This window comes from Aureobasidium subglaciale (genome assembly GCF_000721755.1).
Source record: "Aureobasidium subglaciale EXF-2481 unplaced genomic scaffold scaffold_13, whole genome shotgun sequence".
Classification (NCBI taxonomy): domain Eukaryota; kingdom Fungi; phylum Ascomycota; class Dothideomycetes; order Dothideales; family Saccotheciaceae; genus Aureobasidium; species Aureobasidium subglaciale.
Genome location: NW_013566982.1, coordinates 135,253 through 148,521, shown reverse-complemented (window position 1 = coordinate 148,521; position 13,269 = coordinate 135,253). Strand labels below are relative to the sequence as shown.

The 13,269-nt window shown below is 51.9% G+C and overlaps 7 protein-coding genes across 7 annotated transcripts; 4 read left to right on the top strand and 3 right to left on the bottom strand.

Annotated features, from left to right (window-relative positions):
• Window positions 1–150: 150 nt before the first annotated feature.
• Window positions 151–1,002, bottom strand: AUEXF2481DRAFT_5805 (uncharacterized protein; the record flags this gene model as incomplete). Its single annotated transcript, XM_013487297.1, has 3 exons — window positions 151–303; window positions 364–699; window positions 892–1,002. 3 exons carry the CDS (start codon window positions 1,000–1,002, stop codon window positions 151–153), a joined length of 600 nt encoding a protein of 199 aa, XP_013342751.1.
• Window positions 1,003–1,664: 662 nt separating this feature from the next.
• On the top strand, window positions 1,665–3,176 carry AUEXF2481DRAFT_5804 (uncharacterized protein; the record flags this gene model as incomplete). The annotated part of the gene is made up of 4 exons (XM_013487296.1): window positions 1,665–1,715; window positions 1,769–1,826; window positions 1,881–2,364; window positions 2,624–3,176. The coding sequence occupies 4 exons, from the start codon at window positions 1,665–1,667 to the stop codon at window positions 3,174–3,176; spliced, it is 1,146 nt and encodes a 381-aa protein (XP_013342750.1).
• Window positions 3,177–3,731: 555 nt separating this feature from the next.
• Window positions 3,732–6,216, top strand: AUEXF2481DRAFT_98497 (uncharacterized protein; the record flags this gene model as incomplete). The annotated part of the gene is made up of 4 exons (XM_013487541.1): window positions 3,732–3,932; window positions 4,007–4,589; window positions 4,650–5,012; window positions 5,069–6,216. 4 exons carry the CDS (start codon window positions 3,732–3,734, stop codon window positions 6,214–6,216), a joined length of 2,295 nt encoding a protein of 764 aa, XP_013342995.1.
• A 501-nt stretch (window positions 6,217–6,717) lies between these two features.
• AUEXF2481DRAFT_66409 (uncharacterized protein) lies at window positions 6,718–7,815 on the bottom strand (the record flags this gene model as incomplete). The annotated part of the gene is made up of 2 exons (XM_013487485.1): window positions 6,718–7,291; window positions 7,349–7,815. 2 exons carry the CDS (start codon window positions 7,813–7,815, stop codon window positions 6,718–6,720), a joined length of 1,041 nt encoding a protein of 346 aa, XP_013342939.1.
• A 648-nt stretch (window positions 7,816–8,463) lies between these two features.
• Window positions 8,464–9,463, top strand: AUEXF2481DRAFT_66575 (uncharacterized protein; the record flags this gene model as incomplete). Its single annotated transcript, XM_013487499.1, has 2 exons — window positions 8,464–9,123; window positions 9,176–9,463. The coding sequence occupies 2 exons, from the start codon at window positions 8,464–8,466 to the stop codon at window positions 9,461–9,463; spliced, it is 948 nt and encodes a 315-aa protein (XP_013342953.1).
• A 21-nt stretch (window positions 9,464–9,484) lies between these two features.
• Window positions 9,485–10,814, bottom strand: AUEXF2481DRAFT_40882 (uncharacterized protein). Its single transcript, XM_013487409.1, has 2 exons — window positions 10,317–10,814; window positions 9,485–10,261 (listed from the first exon to the last, which is right to left on the bottom strand). The coding sequence occupies exons 1-2, from the start codon at window positions 10,737–10,739 to the stop codon at window positions 9,620–9,622; spliced, it is 1,065 nt and encodes a 354-aa protein (XP_013342863.1). The 5' UTR covers window positions 10,740–10,814; the 3' UTR covers window positions 9,485–9,619.
• A 311-nt stretch (window positions 10,815–11,125) lies between these two features.
• On the top strand, window positions 11,126–13,193 carry AUEXF2481DRAFT_5799 (uncharacterized protein; the record flags this gene model as incomplete). The annotated part of the gene is made up of 2 exons (XM_013487295.1): window positions 11,126–11,251; window positions 11,304–13,193. The coding sequence occupies 2 exons, from the start codon at window positions 11,126–11,128 to the stop codon at window positions 13,191–13,193; spliced, it is 2,016 nt and encodes a 671-aa protein (XP_013342749.1).
• Between the last annotated feature and the right edge of the window lie 76 nt (window positions 13,194–13,269).

The window sequence follows — 13,269 nt, the reverse complement described above, 5'->3', positions numbered from 1 at the left end:
CAGTGCCTTGTGTAGCGGGAGAGAAAAAAGAACAAGCCCATGTCCGATTTTTGGTGTAACATTCAAAGCGCCGCAGTAATATCGCTCACCACGCGCCCTTTCCATTCATTGACCGCAACCAAAGTCCATTTGTGTGTCGTGTCAAATCGCTTAGAAGACCATCTCGTGGGGCTTGTCGCCCGATCTCAAGGAGAAGGTGGAGCTGAGGTAGGAGATGAGGAAAGGCTCCTTCTTGAGGCTGGCAAGGATGGCACGGTCGACGGACTTCTGGTCCTCGGCGCGGCCGGAGGCAACCTTCTTGGCCTGTAGAGATGTATCAGTATTTGGCTTGTCGCAATCCATCTTTTGGTGGTGTGATCGTACCTCGGGCTTCTCGCCCTGCTTGAAGAAAGCGTCCTCACCCTTGGCCTTTGACTTCTTCTCTCTGGCGAAGTAGGCGTCACCACCAACCTTCTCAACAACCGACGAGTCAATGCCGGAGATGTCAACCTTGGTGCTTGTTGCGATAACGTAGCGGGCGTTGACGCGTCTAAGGGGGACACCGTTGACCTTGAAGGGGCCGGTGACGAGGAGAACACCCTGGGCGAGGTTCTTGAGGAGAACAACGCGCTTGCCACGGAAACGGCCAGCGAGGAGGATCAAGACGGTACCGGGCTGGAGGGAAGCGCGAGGCTTGCAAGGGTGCTGGGTCTTGCGGACCTGAAGAGGAACTCGTGTCAGCGGACTTTTGTTCCCTTTGAACATGTATAGAAGACCGGCTGAGCGAGAGAAGAGCGCAATAACGGATCGTGTATTTCGGGGTGCGCGTATATGTCTTGTTCCTGGAATTCCAACTCTTTTTGCTCATTCTCTCGGCTTGTCCTGCTCTCGCGGTCGCATGGTGTTGCATACCTTCTTGGCCTGGCTGTCGTCCTCGGCCTGGTAGTACTTGGGGGCCTTCTCGGAGGCAGCAGGGATGACCCTCTCACCCTGTTGGAACTGCTTGGTCTGCTGGGCGGACATTTTGGCGGGTTTGGCGACGGTAAGGGTGGTGTCGTTGATTTGTCGTGTCTCGTCTTCACAAAACGGAATTCAAACTCGGTGGGAAGCCATGATCAAAATGCGGGAAGCGAGACTGTGTGCCAAGACTAGAGCGTCCGACCAATCACCGCCCCGAAGCGCGTCGACCATCGATACGTAAATTGGTCCTGTTCTTCTTCTCTATTATCAAACATGTATTCCGCGAGTAATACAAATTGATGCACTGGATAGTAGCAAATTTCCATCCCTCGTGCCGTCACTTTCGTCGTCTGTAAGGCGAGAGGTACGACTTGAGACTCGATTCCAGGACTTTCACCGCTTTGAAATTGGACCATATATTGTCTCATTTACCATTGTCATATCACAATGTCCTCCCATATCCTCAAGTGATTGTAACTGAAGTCTTGTCAGATTGTTGTCATTCACTTGTTGGCTGGTCAAGGCAGAGCAGTGAGTGATGGAAAGTGCTTGGCATGATCGGCGTTTGGCAAGACCGGGCGGCGTGGAAGCTCTCGCAGCGTTGGAGCATCAAAGGCGGCGTCATCGTCCGGTCGGCGTCTCCAGCATTTCATCAAACACTCGAGAGACAGCTTGTAGACAACATCTATCAAACCAGCTCTCTATTCAACCAACACATACACACAATGGCAACCGACGCTCTTATCACATTCAAGGCTGGACAGTGCGACATCAACGTATGACCATCTCTGGCTACCAATGTTTCTTCCTCATCTAATGCGCATCACAGGGCAAGAAGGTCAAGCCTGATGCTACTCCCGGCTATCTCTACCTGTACGAGGAAGATGGTAATTCTCCAACAGCACCGTAGATCATCTACTCCAACTGACCAACTCAACCAGAGCTCGTGCACTTCTGCTGGCGCCAACGTTCCGCCCCTCCCACAAGCCCAGAGCTCGACCTGATCATGTTCCCTGGTGATGCTACTTTCACTCCATACACTGGCACCACTTCATCGGCCGACACAAAATCACCCACCAATGGCCGTATCTACATGCTCAAGTTCTCATCATCCTCGCAACGCCACTTCTTCTGGCTCCAGTCCAAATCACAACACCCTGGTGGCGACGTAAGCGTGTTCAGCTCAAGAGACAAGCGCTATGGCGAAATCATCAACAACATCTTGGCTGGAGAAGAAGTCGATGTCGGTTACGAGGTTCAGCGCCTGAGGGACGACGACGAGGGCGGCGACGATGTTGACATGGAGGACGCACAACCCGAACACCACAGGCAGGGCAGCGGCGGCGCTGGTGCTGACGCCACTGGTGGAGATCCCACCGTTGAGGGTGAAGCCAGCCGTGAGGCTGGAGCCGATGGCGGTAGAGCGTAGGTTCTTCTTCCTTCTTCAAGATTGTGCTTTGATACAGGATATTGCGTGTGCTCTCCTCGTAGATGAGCACTAGACAGTAAAGCTATTTCGGGTTGGTAAAAGGCGTTGTGGGGGAAGTTAAATACCATCAAACATGGACAGGGATATCTGCATTGCGAGGATAGCATGTATCACACCATCAGACAAGCATTCAAGTCATTGCGAACGTCTCAGAAGTTGTCAAGGTCCATAAGCTGATGTTTCGTGTTCTTGTAGTGCTCCTCCCAGCGACGCAAACGATGCTGTCCAAAACTTCCTCAGATCCCTGCAAGGTTCCTCGATCGGCACTCGACAACAGCCGCAACAGCAACAATCTTCCTACGACCGACCATACACCACCCTCTCCGAACTTCTCTCCACCAACACTACCATCCCTTGGCTGTCATCAACTTCACCAGAGCAGATTGACGCACTTTGCATGCATTTACCTCCTTCGCTGTTCCTCCTGGCCCAGGAGACTGCTGCATCCACTTCCTCTGCTGAGCCCAGTGAGGCAACCACACGCGCCGCCATCGAAGCAATGGCTACAGAGCAGAAGCGCGAGTTGTTGCAGCGTGTCCTTCGCTCACCTCAATTGAACCAGAGTCTGGGAAGCTTGACATTTGCATTGAGAGACGGCGGTCTTCCCATGGTATCAGAAGCTCTTGGTGTCAAGGTTCAGAACGGTGGTATGGTCAAGCATGGTAGTGTGCCTCTTGGTGGCGGTGAAGCTGTGGAGGCCTTTGTTGAGGGTGTCAAGAAGGGTGTTCAGGACAAGAAGTTGACCTGAACTTCTCCCTAAACATGCTTAGTCTGGCAAGCAAAGCTCTTAAGACTATACTGCCATTACTTGTTGATAATACATATATTTGATCAAAGGCATGGTCTCACGCCAAAGACGTCGCGTGTAAGTGTCCATGCCGATCTTCGAATCCCTTCATCGCTCCAACGCCTCGGAACAAGACCCACCACATGCAAAGTCTCCGACTTTCTTCCATCGAGCCAGGGTAAACCACCGGAAATGTGCAATGTCCTAGCTGACTCGTCAAGAAATCCTGGAGGCGGCAGTCTCACATGTTGTGCCGTGGTACAATCTGCAGTCCTTATCTCGTGGCGTCTCTACTACTGATATCCCACCGATAATCACTGATAACAGTCCCCTCCTTCGCACTCCAACACAAGGTACAGATAGCTGTAGCAAAGATATGCTTTTTTCGCAAATGACGCCTCTGTGCATACTTTACAGTGACAAATAGGAATAAAAAGTTCATATATGAGATGTGGTAGATCCATCAGGGTCATCTGTCTTGAGCTTTTTCGCTGCCGTCTTCAATCAAGACACACAATGTCGGAAACTACACCTCTTCTGTCTGACCCAGAGAGAGCTCAGAATCGTCGCTTGAGTAGATTGATACAACAAGATGACGATGCGAGGTCGATTGTAAAGAGCCATGTTAGTGTCGAGGAACAAGCTATGGCGGGTAGTACCATAGGTGAAAGATTGGCCTATAATGATTACACCACCATAGATTGGTTACATGATCTTGTGAGTTTCGCACGCCTTCTACTCTTCTCTCCCTTATGCTGGCGCAAAAGCTCACGGTTTCCTGATTTGCACAGGTCAAAGATTCCCACCGTCTCCGCAACATCCACGGAAACAAGAGTTTGAGAGGACAAGCCATTGCAATCTTCGATGCCTCGAGTGGTTGGATAGCAGCAGCACTCATCGGCGCCTTGACAGCTTGTGTAGCCTATCTAGTCGACATTGCTGCCGCTACAGTAAGCGACTGGAAACTAGGTCATTGCAGCACAAACCCCTTTGCAACACGGGAATCCTGCTGTTCTTCTGCTACATCTTCTTCTGAACCTGTTACCGAGTGTGCGGCATTCAGAGAGTGGGGAGATGATTACGGGATGAGGTTCGGGGTGTATGTAGGGCTGGCATTGGTGTTTGGAGTTATTAGTGGGGGAATTACGATGGTGACGATGAGTGAATTGCCTTCTGCTGGTGTGAGGGAAGCGGAGGGAAAAGATGATGGTGAAGAGCAGGAGATGGTGCCGGCGGGTAAGGTCATGTATATGGCTGCTGGGTCAGGGATCCCTGAGATCAAGACCATCTTGGGAGGGTTTGTAATACCCGACTTTCTGTCGCTGAAGGTCCTGGTGGTGAAAGCTATTGGAGCCGTCTTTGCCGTCTCTACAGGTAAGTCTTTGCTCCGATTGATCTTGGTGGGGAGTATGTATGCTGATTGTATGATTCTAGGCATGTGTTTGGGTAAAGAAGGTCCATTCGTTCACATATCGACTTGCGTGGGCTATCTCATCGCCTCTCTCTTTCCAAAATACCGCGATAATGGTCGCAAGATGAGGGAGATGTTGAGTGCGGCTTGCGCTGCTGGACTGTCTGTCGCGTTTGGTGCACCTATTGGTGGTGTTCTATTCAGCTATGAGGAGATCAGCACTTACTTTCCGAGAAAGGTATTGTGGAGAGCTTTCTTGTGTAGCGCTGTTGCTGCTATGGTGTTGAAGGAACTCAACCCTACTGGAACTGGCAAGTTGGTCTTGTTCGAGACAAACTATGGCACGAGCTATAGTGCCATTCACTATCTCGTCTTTGTCGTGCTTGGTAAGTGTGATGGAGACCTAGATACTCATGGGTGCAGAGCTAACGACATTCGATAGGCATAGCTGGAGGCATCTTCGGCGGCGTCTTTTGCAAGTTGAACTTCCTCTGGAGTAAGACATTCCGCAAATACGCCATCATCAAAAACTACCCAGTATTTGAAATCTTCCTGATCGTCTTGGCTACTGCACTTCTACAATATCCCAACCCCCTGATTCGCGAGCCAGGCGATATGATCATCAAGACTCTGCTCGTCGACTGCAAGACTGAAGACTCTGTAGGATCATGGGTGTGTCAGAATGAGGCTCGCACGGATGGACATTGGGCCTATGTGGGCTGGCTGGCCTACGGCACACTGGCCAAACTCGTGCTTACGATCATCACGTTCGGCATCAAAGTCCCCTCTGGAGTAATCATTCCCGCTCTGGATGCTGGAGCCCTATTCGGTCGTCTACTAGGCCAGTATGTGAGTGGCATATCTCCCGGCATCTTTGCCATGGTAGGAGCAGCAGCGTTCCTGGCAGGAGTCTCAAGAATGACAATCTCCCTCTGTGTCATCATGTTCGAGTTGACCGGCGAACTTGAATATGTGATTCCACATATGATTGCCATTTTGGTTGCCAAATGGGTGGCAGATGCTCTGGGCAAAGAAGGAGTTTACGATTTGGCTCAGAATGTCCTGGGTCATCCCTTCTTGGATCTCGATCATAGTCTTGGGAACATCCAGATGCAGGACGTTCTGGTCGAAGAACTTGTTCCTCCAGAGCACACAATGGAGCAAATCACCATCCATATTCCTACAAGCAACAAAGTCAGGCGAGAGGTACTCGAAGAAAAGCTAGTCCAGCTCGAGAGCAGAGGTCTCATGGATGCCGGACTCGTTCTTGTACAAAATGGCCAGATGCTACAAGGTTACCTAGCCGAAGGTGAACTCAACTTTGGACTCAGAGAGTTAGGGAAGTTGTATTCCAAGGATGCGGAAGTGAGGCTTCTGGGAGATGCAGAAGAAGGAGACTTTGACCTCTCGAGTTTTGTGGATCGTACACCTATGGTTGTCTGCGCCAAGGCACCGATGGAATATGCAGTCGAGATGTTTGGGAAGCTGGGACTGAGGCATTTGATGGTGACTGAAGAAGGTACAGGGAGATTGGTAGGCGTTATCATCAAGAAGAGATTGGTGGCGTATTTGGACGGACTAAAGCATTAAACGGAAAGTAACGAATGACGAAGAAACCCGCCTTTCATACCTCTGTACCTGTGTCTTTGCAAAGATGATGAACAAGGCGTGAACCTGACTGTCTTGTCACAAGACCATGCTTGCTATACATCCCCGTGTGATATCTGCACAATTCATCTCCTAGACCTCGAGCCACAAATTCGCTTGTACTGTACGCTTGAAAAATGCTGGTTCAGCACCTTGAAGTTGAAAAAAGAATTCATTAATCTCTCATGTGCCTGCGTCGTCTAAAGCCTAACAAAATGCCCAGTGGTTCCGCGCTTTTTTGGATGTCACAGATTGATGTCTTCTTTTGGATCTCTCGCTCCGTAAAACGCCGGTTTCTTTTGTCGCCCCAAATGAGAAAGAACCAAAATCATCAACACGCCCACACATCATACCCGGATATCTTCTTGCAGAAAAATTGCTTTTGTGGTCTTTCTTTCTTTCGGATGCCCGTTATCTACAATCAAACACACGTAACAGCATTGCTTAATCGTCGCTGGGGACGAGGTTTGACTTGACAGCAAACATCTTTGCGGAGATGGAGGCGGTAAAGGCATCGACCTGGCGGGAGTATTGCTCGACTTGACGGCTGTTGACGAGGGTCTCGAGTCTGGAGGGCTCTTGAGGGAGCTTGAAGAGCTTCTGCCATTCGTCCTCGGGCAGGAGGGGCTGCTTTGTGGCGGTGCGGCTGGCGTTCTCGGCCTTGCGCTTCGTTTGCCATTGGGTGATCTTGGCTTGCTCACGGGCGAGCGAACGCTGGTAGAATTGGTAGTTGTTGAGCTCGGTGTGGTGGGTCTCTATGCTGTCGAGGAGGAGGTCGCAGGTCTTCTCGAGGAAGGGGTCGATTGAGAGGTCGAGCGAGTCAAAGTTGGGAGCCAGGGGCAAGGAAGTGAGCGAGGGATCTTGCTCGAGGGTGGCGAGGCTGGGAGGGAAGTTCAGGGCCTTGCTCGGGGGAGCGGCGGGGAGCTGGTGGAGGAAAGAGGTGAGGAGGTGCGAGTTGTAGACGACAACGGGGAGCTCGGTGAAGATGTCCTGGTAGCGAAGTCCGCTCTTTTGCAGGCTAGAGATTACAAGTCAGCACTCATCCGGTACACTGAAACTGCCCATGTATGCTCACCTCTCGGTTGTGAATTTGCCCTCCTTGTAAGCGGCGATGAACTGGGGAGACAGGCGGTAGGCGCGGAGGTTGAGGCTGCCCTGGGAGCTGCGGCTGACATCGTGGACGAGGGTAACGGTGCGCTCGTTGGGCTCCTTCTGGTAGTAGAACTGGTTCTCGATGGCGGCGAGGCTGACAAAGTTGCCCATGCTGGCGCTCATGTACCAACCGACGCTCTGAGCGTCAACGTTGACTTCGCGCAGCATGCGGATCATCTCGGCCTGGTATGCGATGTTGGCCTTTGCGCGGGGAGCGGCGATCTGGGCAGCCAGTTGTGCGTCGTTGGCATCGCCTACGGTAGCGCCGCCGTCGACTTGGGGCATGTTGAACGAGTTTGTGACCTGGAGTTGGCCCTCGACGTCCAGACCGACCAGGGATCCAGTTGCGATGCTAGGGAAAACCTGCGAGCTGTGCTTGATGATGCGCATCACCACCTATTCCTCTTGTCAACTCTTGTCCTCTCTTTCATCCTGTGCCTTTCGTGGTCGCATACCAGAGCGTCGACGCGCACTTCGCGCAAGATTGTCTCGTTACTGCCATCATGTCAGTACTGCGCCCGTAGAAATTACGGTCGGCGATTTCTCGTCTTACACTGCGGTCTCTGCCATGTTTGCGGTATGTGTATATGTATTGCGTTCAAAGAAGTGCTCTATCGTCTGCCCCAACTTTCCTGTCGTTGTCAATATGAAAAGTCTCGACGACTCGGCTGTGTCCGCCTTGGCAGTCCAGCTACTCCGGCTCAACTCGAACACTTTCGACGAGTCCTCGCACTTCGCACTCCCGTATATATGTCACTGATTAAAATCCATACATTCCATGACCTCAGATAAGTCCCTCTTATAGGTCACTGCCTGTGAGTGAGTACAGAAAGTGTCAATCATGATGTCTGTAAACTTGAAGTATGCGGTTGCACCTTCCCCTTTGAGCTACGAGACCTACCTCGACTTGCATGTCAAAAGCAACCATCTCTTCTCACGTCAGGTACAAGTATATGTCTCGTCCGTTCCCAATATTCAATATTCACTCCTTCTTCAATCGCCCCTCAAGTTTCCTGGATTCATCTTCAAAAGTTCAACATGACTACCTCAACTGTCCAATCTGGCACAACCAAGCCCAAGCAGAAGATCAAGATAGCCCTCTCAGTCGACTTTGATGCCATCTCCGGCTGGCTAGGCACGTCCCAACACCCAGACAACAACATGGCCGACCTCTCCTCCGGCTACTTCAGCGGCTACGTTGGCGTCCCTCGCCTTCTAAAAGTCTTTTCTCGTCTTGGAATTTCTGACAAAGTGACTTGGTGCATCCCCGGCCATTCTCTCGAGACCTTTCCAGCACAAGCAAAAGCGATTGTAGAGTCAGGGGCTGAGATTGCTTTGCATGGGTACTCTCATGAGGGAAGTGCGCAGATGACTGCGAAACAGGAGAGAGATGTGTTGGTCAAGACTATGAGTTTGGTCGAGGAACTGACGGGCAAGAAACCTAGGGGTTACAGAGCACCGTTGTATCAGATCCAGGAACGGACGGTGAAATTATTGCAAGAGCATGGTTTCCTCTGGGATTCGAGTCTAGCGCATCTAGACAGTATGCCATACTTCTTGCCCAAGGAAGTGGATAGACTCAACACGATCGAATTCTCTCCTGACAAGGAGGCGAGTAGTTGGATGAAACCTTCGAAAGACTTTATGAAGATGGAGAAGAGCACGTTAGTTGAGATTCCTTGTAATTGGTACATGGAGGTAGGGTGCCCTGGTCACGCTCTGCATGATGGTATTACTGATATTCACACAGGACATGACGCCTATGCAATTCTTTCCCAACGTTCCCAACTCTCAAGGCTTTGTCGATGTTCGCCTGATTGAGCGCATGTGGATGGACCGCTTTGAGTGGTTCAAGAGCGAAGTCGAAGACGGCAGAGAGGACATGACAATCTTTGCGCTCGTCCTTCATCCTGATACAAGTGGCATGGCACATGTGATTGGGATGATCCGGAGATTCTTGGGCTGGGTAAAGTCGTTTGGTGATGAAGTCGAGTTCTGTACATATGAGCAGATCGCAACTGAGTTTGCAGGGAAATGATTTGGTCTTGTGGATATCGGAGTTCTTTTTGCCTGAGAGATATACGGCACATATCGAGTAGAAAAGGTAGGGTAATAAGGGGTGTATTTTTACAGGGGAAGAAACCAAAACGCCGCAGATGCAAACCACATGTGAACCATAATACAAGCAACAAGCTTATTGCTCCGAGACCTTGGCAATGGCGTTCTGCTTTTCCTGGGCCATGACCTCTCCAATTCTGGCGAGTTGTTCCTCGGACAGCTCGAGAGGATTTGCGAGCTTCTCCTGTCGCTGTTGCTCCTTCAGCTCGGCAAGAGGAGTGGAAACCAGACGAGCGAGATTCTCCCTGTGCTTGGCTGCCTGGTCTTGTGCCTCCTTTTCGGCAATGTACTCTGGCTCGTGGCGGCTACGGAAGATGGAGTACTTGTTTCTCAACTCGTCAATGACGACTGGAGGCATTGGTGGTTGGAGCAGGTATGGGCGGTGAGTGGCTTCGTCGACAGAGATACGGAGGGTGTCGTCATCGAACGGCTCTGCTTTGGCAGGCTCATCGGTCTTGGGCCATAGCAGAGGGATCCTGGTACCAGGAAGGTAGCGTTGGCCTTTCACGTATTCCAGCCCACCGTTCTTACGTTCTACCCAACCAGCATTGCGCAGGTCAACGCGGTCCACAATGACGTCTTCAAAGTGCCCAGTGGTTCGATCGCGGAGGGGAAAGACAAGTTTGACTTCATCCCAGCGAATGGGCATTAGTTGTTGTACAACAGGGCGATCGTCCTTGTTTTCCTTGCGAACGTATTCAGGGACGTGGAAGTCGGCCTAGAGATTGGATTAGTAGGCGTGCGGCTGGTGGAAAATGTGGTCGCATAGATACCTTTCGCAAGTCGAGAACACGTAGGTAACCAGAGTCAGGGAAAACCTCCTGGACTTTTCCGATTCTGCCAACATCCTTGCCCTTCGTGATGACGACCCTGTCGCCGACAGCGAAGGGGCTCTTGAAGTGCTTGTACATGGTGAAATGGAGCTTTGGAGTCTGGATGACGCTGGGATCGACGGTGCCGTATGTTTCCTTGAGGTGTCCAGTATCGCGTCTCGGGGCGAGTTGAGGGCCGAGTTCATATTCCTCGCGTCTGCGGTGCTTTTCTTCCTTGAAGTAGACAGCCTCCTGCTTGCCACGAGCCTGGGCCTGCCAGCGCGCGGTCCATTCCTTTGCGTTGTCGTCCTTGCCCTTTTGCTTTGCCGCTCGGCGCAGAGCCTGATGCTCGGCAGCTAGTCTTCGCTGGACTACCTTCTGCATTGCGGGTGTGAATTGAAATTATTGGTATGGATCGAGTAGGCGACGACAAAGTCGACATCAGGTCGAAAGTTGCGGGCTGCACGGGCTGTGATTGGCCGAAGATGGACTCCTCCGTTGGTGGCAGCCAAGAAGGGAAAGGGCTGGTCGGCGGTTGCTAGCCGAGGGTTCGAGAAAGTCTAGTCCTGCCAGAGACATAAACAACAAGGACAAGACTTCGACCATCCGGACTGTCTCTCGCTTCGCAGCTACCCGCACTGCTCCTATCAGCCATGCTGCCGAATCCCACCTGAAGTCAACTCTACGCGCTTGCCACCTTTAGCACTACGGACCACTCACGCTCGCTCCTTCCTTCTTCGGACTTGGTTCGTCCAGGATTGGGAGTCACCATGCCGAGTCTACTCGCACCACGCTTGAAATGCTTCTACTGTGGTATGCGATCACCCCATGTCAAGGATGGAAGGACGCGACAGTTTGCTTGCACCAGCTGTGATGCCACAAATTACCTCGACTCAGTACGACAAGTAGATGACTTTCTAACGTGATCCAAGCTGACTTGTTCTGCAGAATGGCGACATAACTGATCCTCCTGCGACTCCGAGCTCCCGTCAAAACACGTCTTTTGCTCATCCACCGCCGCGACCGACGTCACCTGTACAGCCCGAGTCGACCAACCTCTTTTGCAAAACCTGTCTCAAGAACCAGCAGATGGTCGCAAACTTGCTTGCCGAATATCTACCTGCCGAGGACGATCCGCAGTACTTGAAGTATGAAGCAGAGTATCCGCAATACCGCAAGAGTCTCGAACGACGCTACCCCCAAGTCTGCCCCAGATGTGCCCCAAGAGTAGAGCAGCACCTGAAGAGGACAAACTACGTCGCAAAGGCCGATTTTCTCACGCGGAGTCTCGAGCGCTCAAAGTCGAATGCCATCAACACTCTTCCCACCTCGGCCTCTCTCGGCATATCAGCTTTGAACCTCGTCGCCATGGCCTGGTGGGGAAGTGCCCTCTTCCAGCTTTACTGGCATGCACTGGCCTTCCTGGGTATTCCCGGAGACAACGAGGAAGTCGCTGACCTGACCTCTCTCATGGTCGTCGGCTGCTCCATCAATGGCTTTCGCTTACGTATGCTGCCGTCTGGCTGCCCTCACCTCTTTGTCCATCTTGTCAGGAAGTCGTTGTATTTAGGTTTTTGGCTTCTTTGGTGGAATCCAACCTTCAAAGACAGACTTAGATTTCCCTATCGAACTCATCACGCACTTGGACTTGCCGACTTCTACCGCTATCAGTTTGCTATCCTTGCTCTCCGGACGACCGCATGGTGGTACTTGAGCGGTCCCTGGATTGATGGTTCAGCTAGCGACATCAACAAGGGCATGCACGGATGTGCCGCTCTGTTCATTGTTCTGAGTACAATAGCCTCTTTGCGTACCGTCGTCTACTCTTCGGCTCCCAGAATCTCATGGAAGACCAGCAATGAGCCTTTGATTGAGCCTGGCAGCTTCCATCCCTCTACCGACGACTTTATCAGTCAAGCCTCGCCTCATCTTCCTACAATGTCTCCCACGCGCCAGCCATTTCCCTTGGAGAACCTGGGTGCCCGCCCTATCACTCGTTCAGCTACACGAGCTGCATCGCCTCTGCTGTCTCGCTTCTCACGACATTCGCCGTCTCCAGCGCCAGCTCAAGATACGGTAGACTCCATGGACTGGGAACCGGTCGGTCAATCGTCGCCCATTAGACCTGATCACGCTGCACAACCCACGTCAGTTTCCGCACTCCCACCTTTTCTTCGCCCCGCCGCTAGTATGGCGACCGGAGAGAAATCCCCCTTTACTGGGCGTCTACCGCCGGCTCCCATGTCGCCTGCACATCGCCTGCTCAACCCACCAGCACCGCCACAGTTCAAGCCAACTCCCCTCTCCCAACAACAAGACTTTTTCAATATGATGCGCCTCAAACCTGCAGCAGTACCTTCCTTGGCCAAGAAGCCTACGGTGAATGAGGATCACGACGATGACGACTCACCTCGCAAACCAGCCTCGTACATGTCGAGTACAGAACGAAACAGGACAAAAGACCATTTTGAGCTGCACCCACCGAGATGGACGTTACAATCCGATGTGGAAAAGAGCAACAAGGGTACAGGGTTAGAAGACATGTTCACCTCTAGCTTTAACATCGCCGACGAACATGACCCCATGACTCCGAGATCTGCACGTCGCACTGCTGCTCGTAACTCTGCTTCTAACACACCGCTTGGTGGTAATGAGGGCCGTCATATCTTCGATCGCGCTCCTGTGGAACCTGTGATTGACGAGACTGCTAGAGAAGTCTTTGTGAGGAATGCAAAGGAGATGGTGTTGCCTGTTGGATTGGCATTGGCTGTTGCTCTTGCTGCTTGGGCTAGGGATCCGGGTGCTAGGGAGTGGATGGGGACATTTTGGCAAGGGTAATTCTGGTTGATCGGAGTAGTGTTTTTTATATTTTGAGGACATTCCGTCATGGCATGATGACTATGGCGATGAGCGA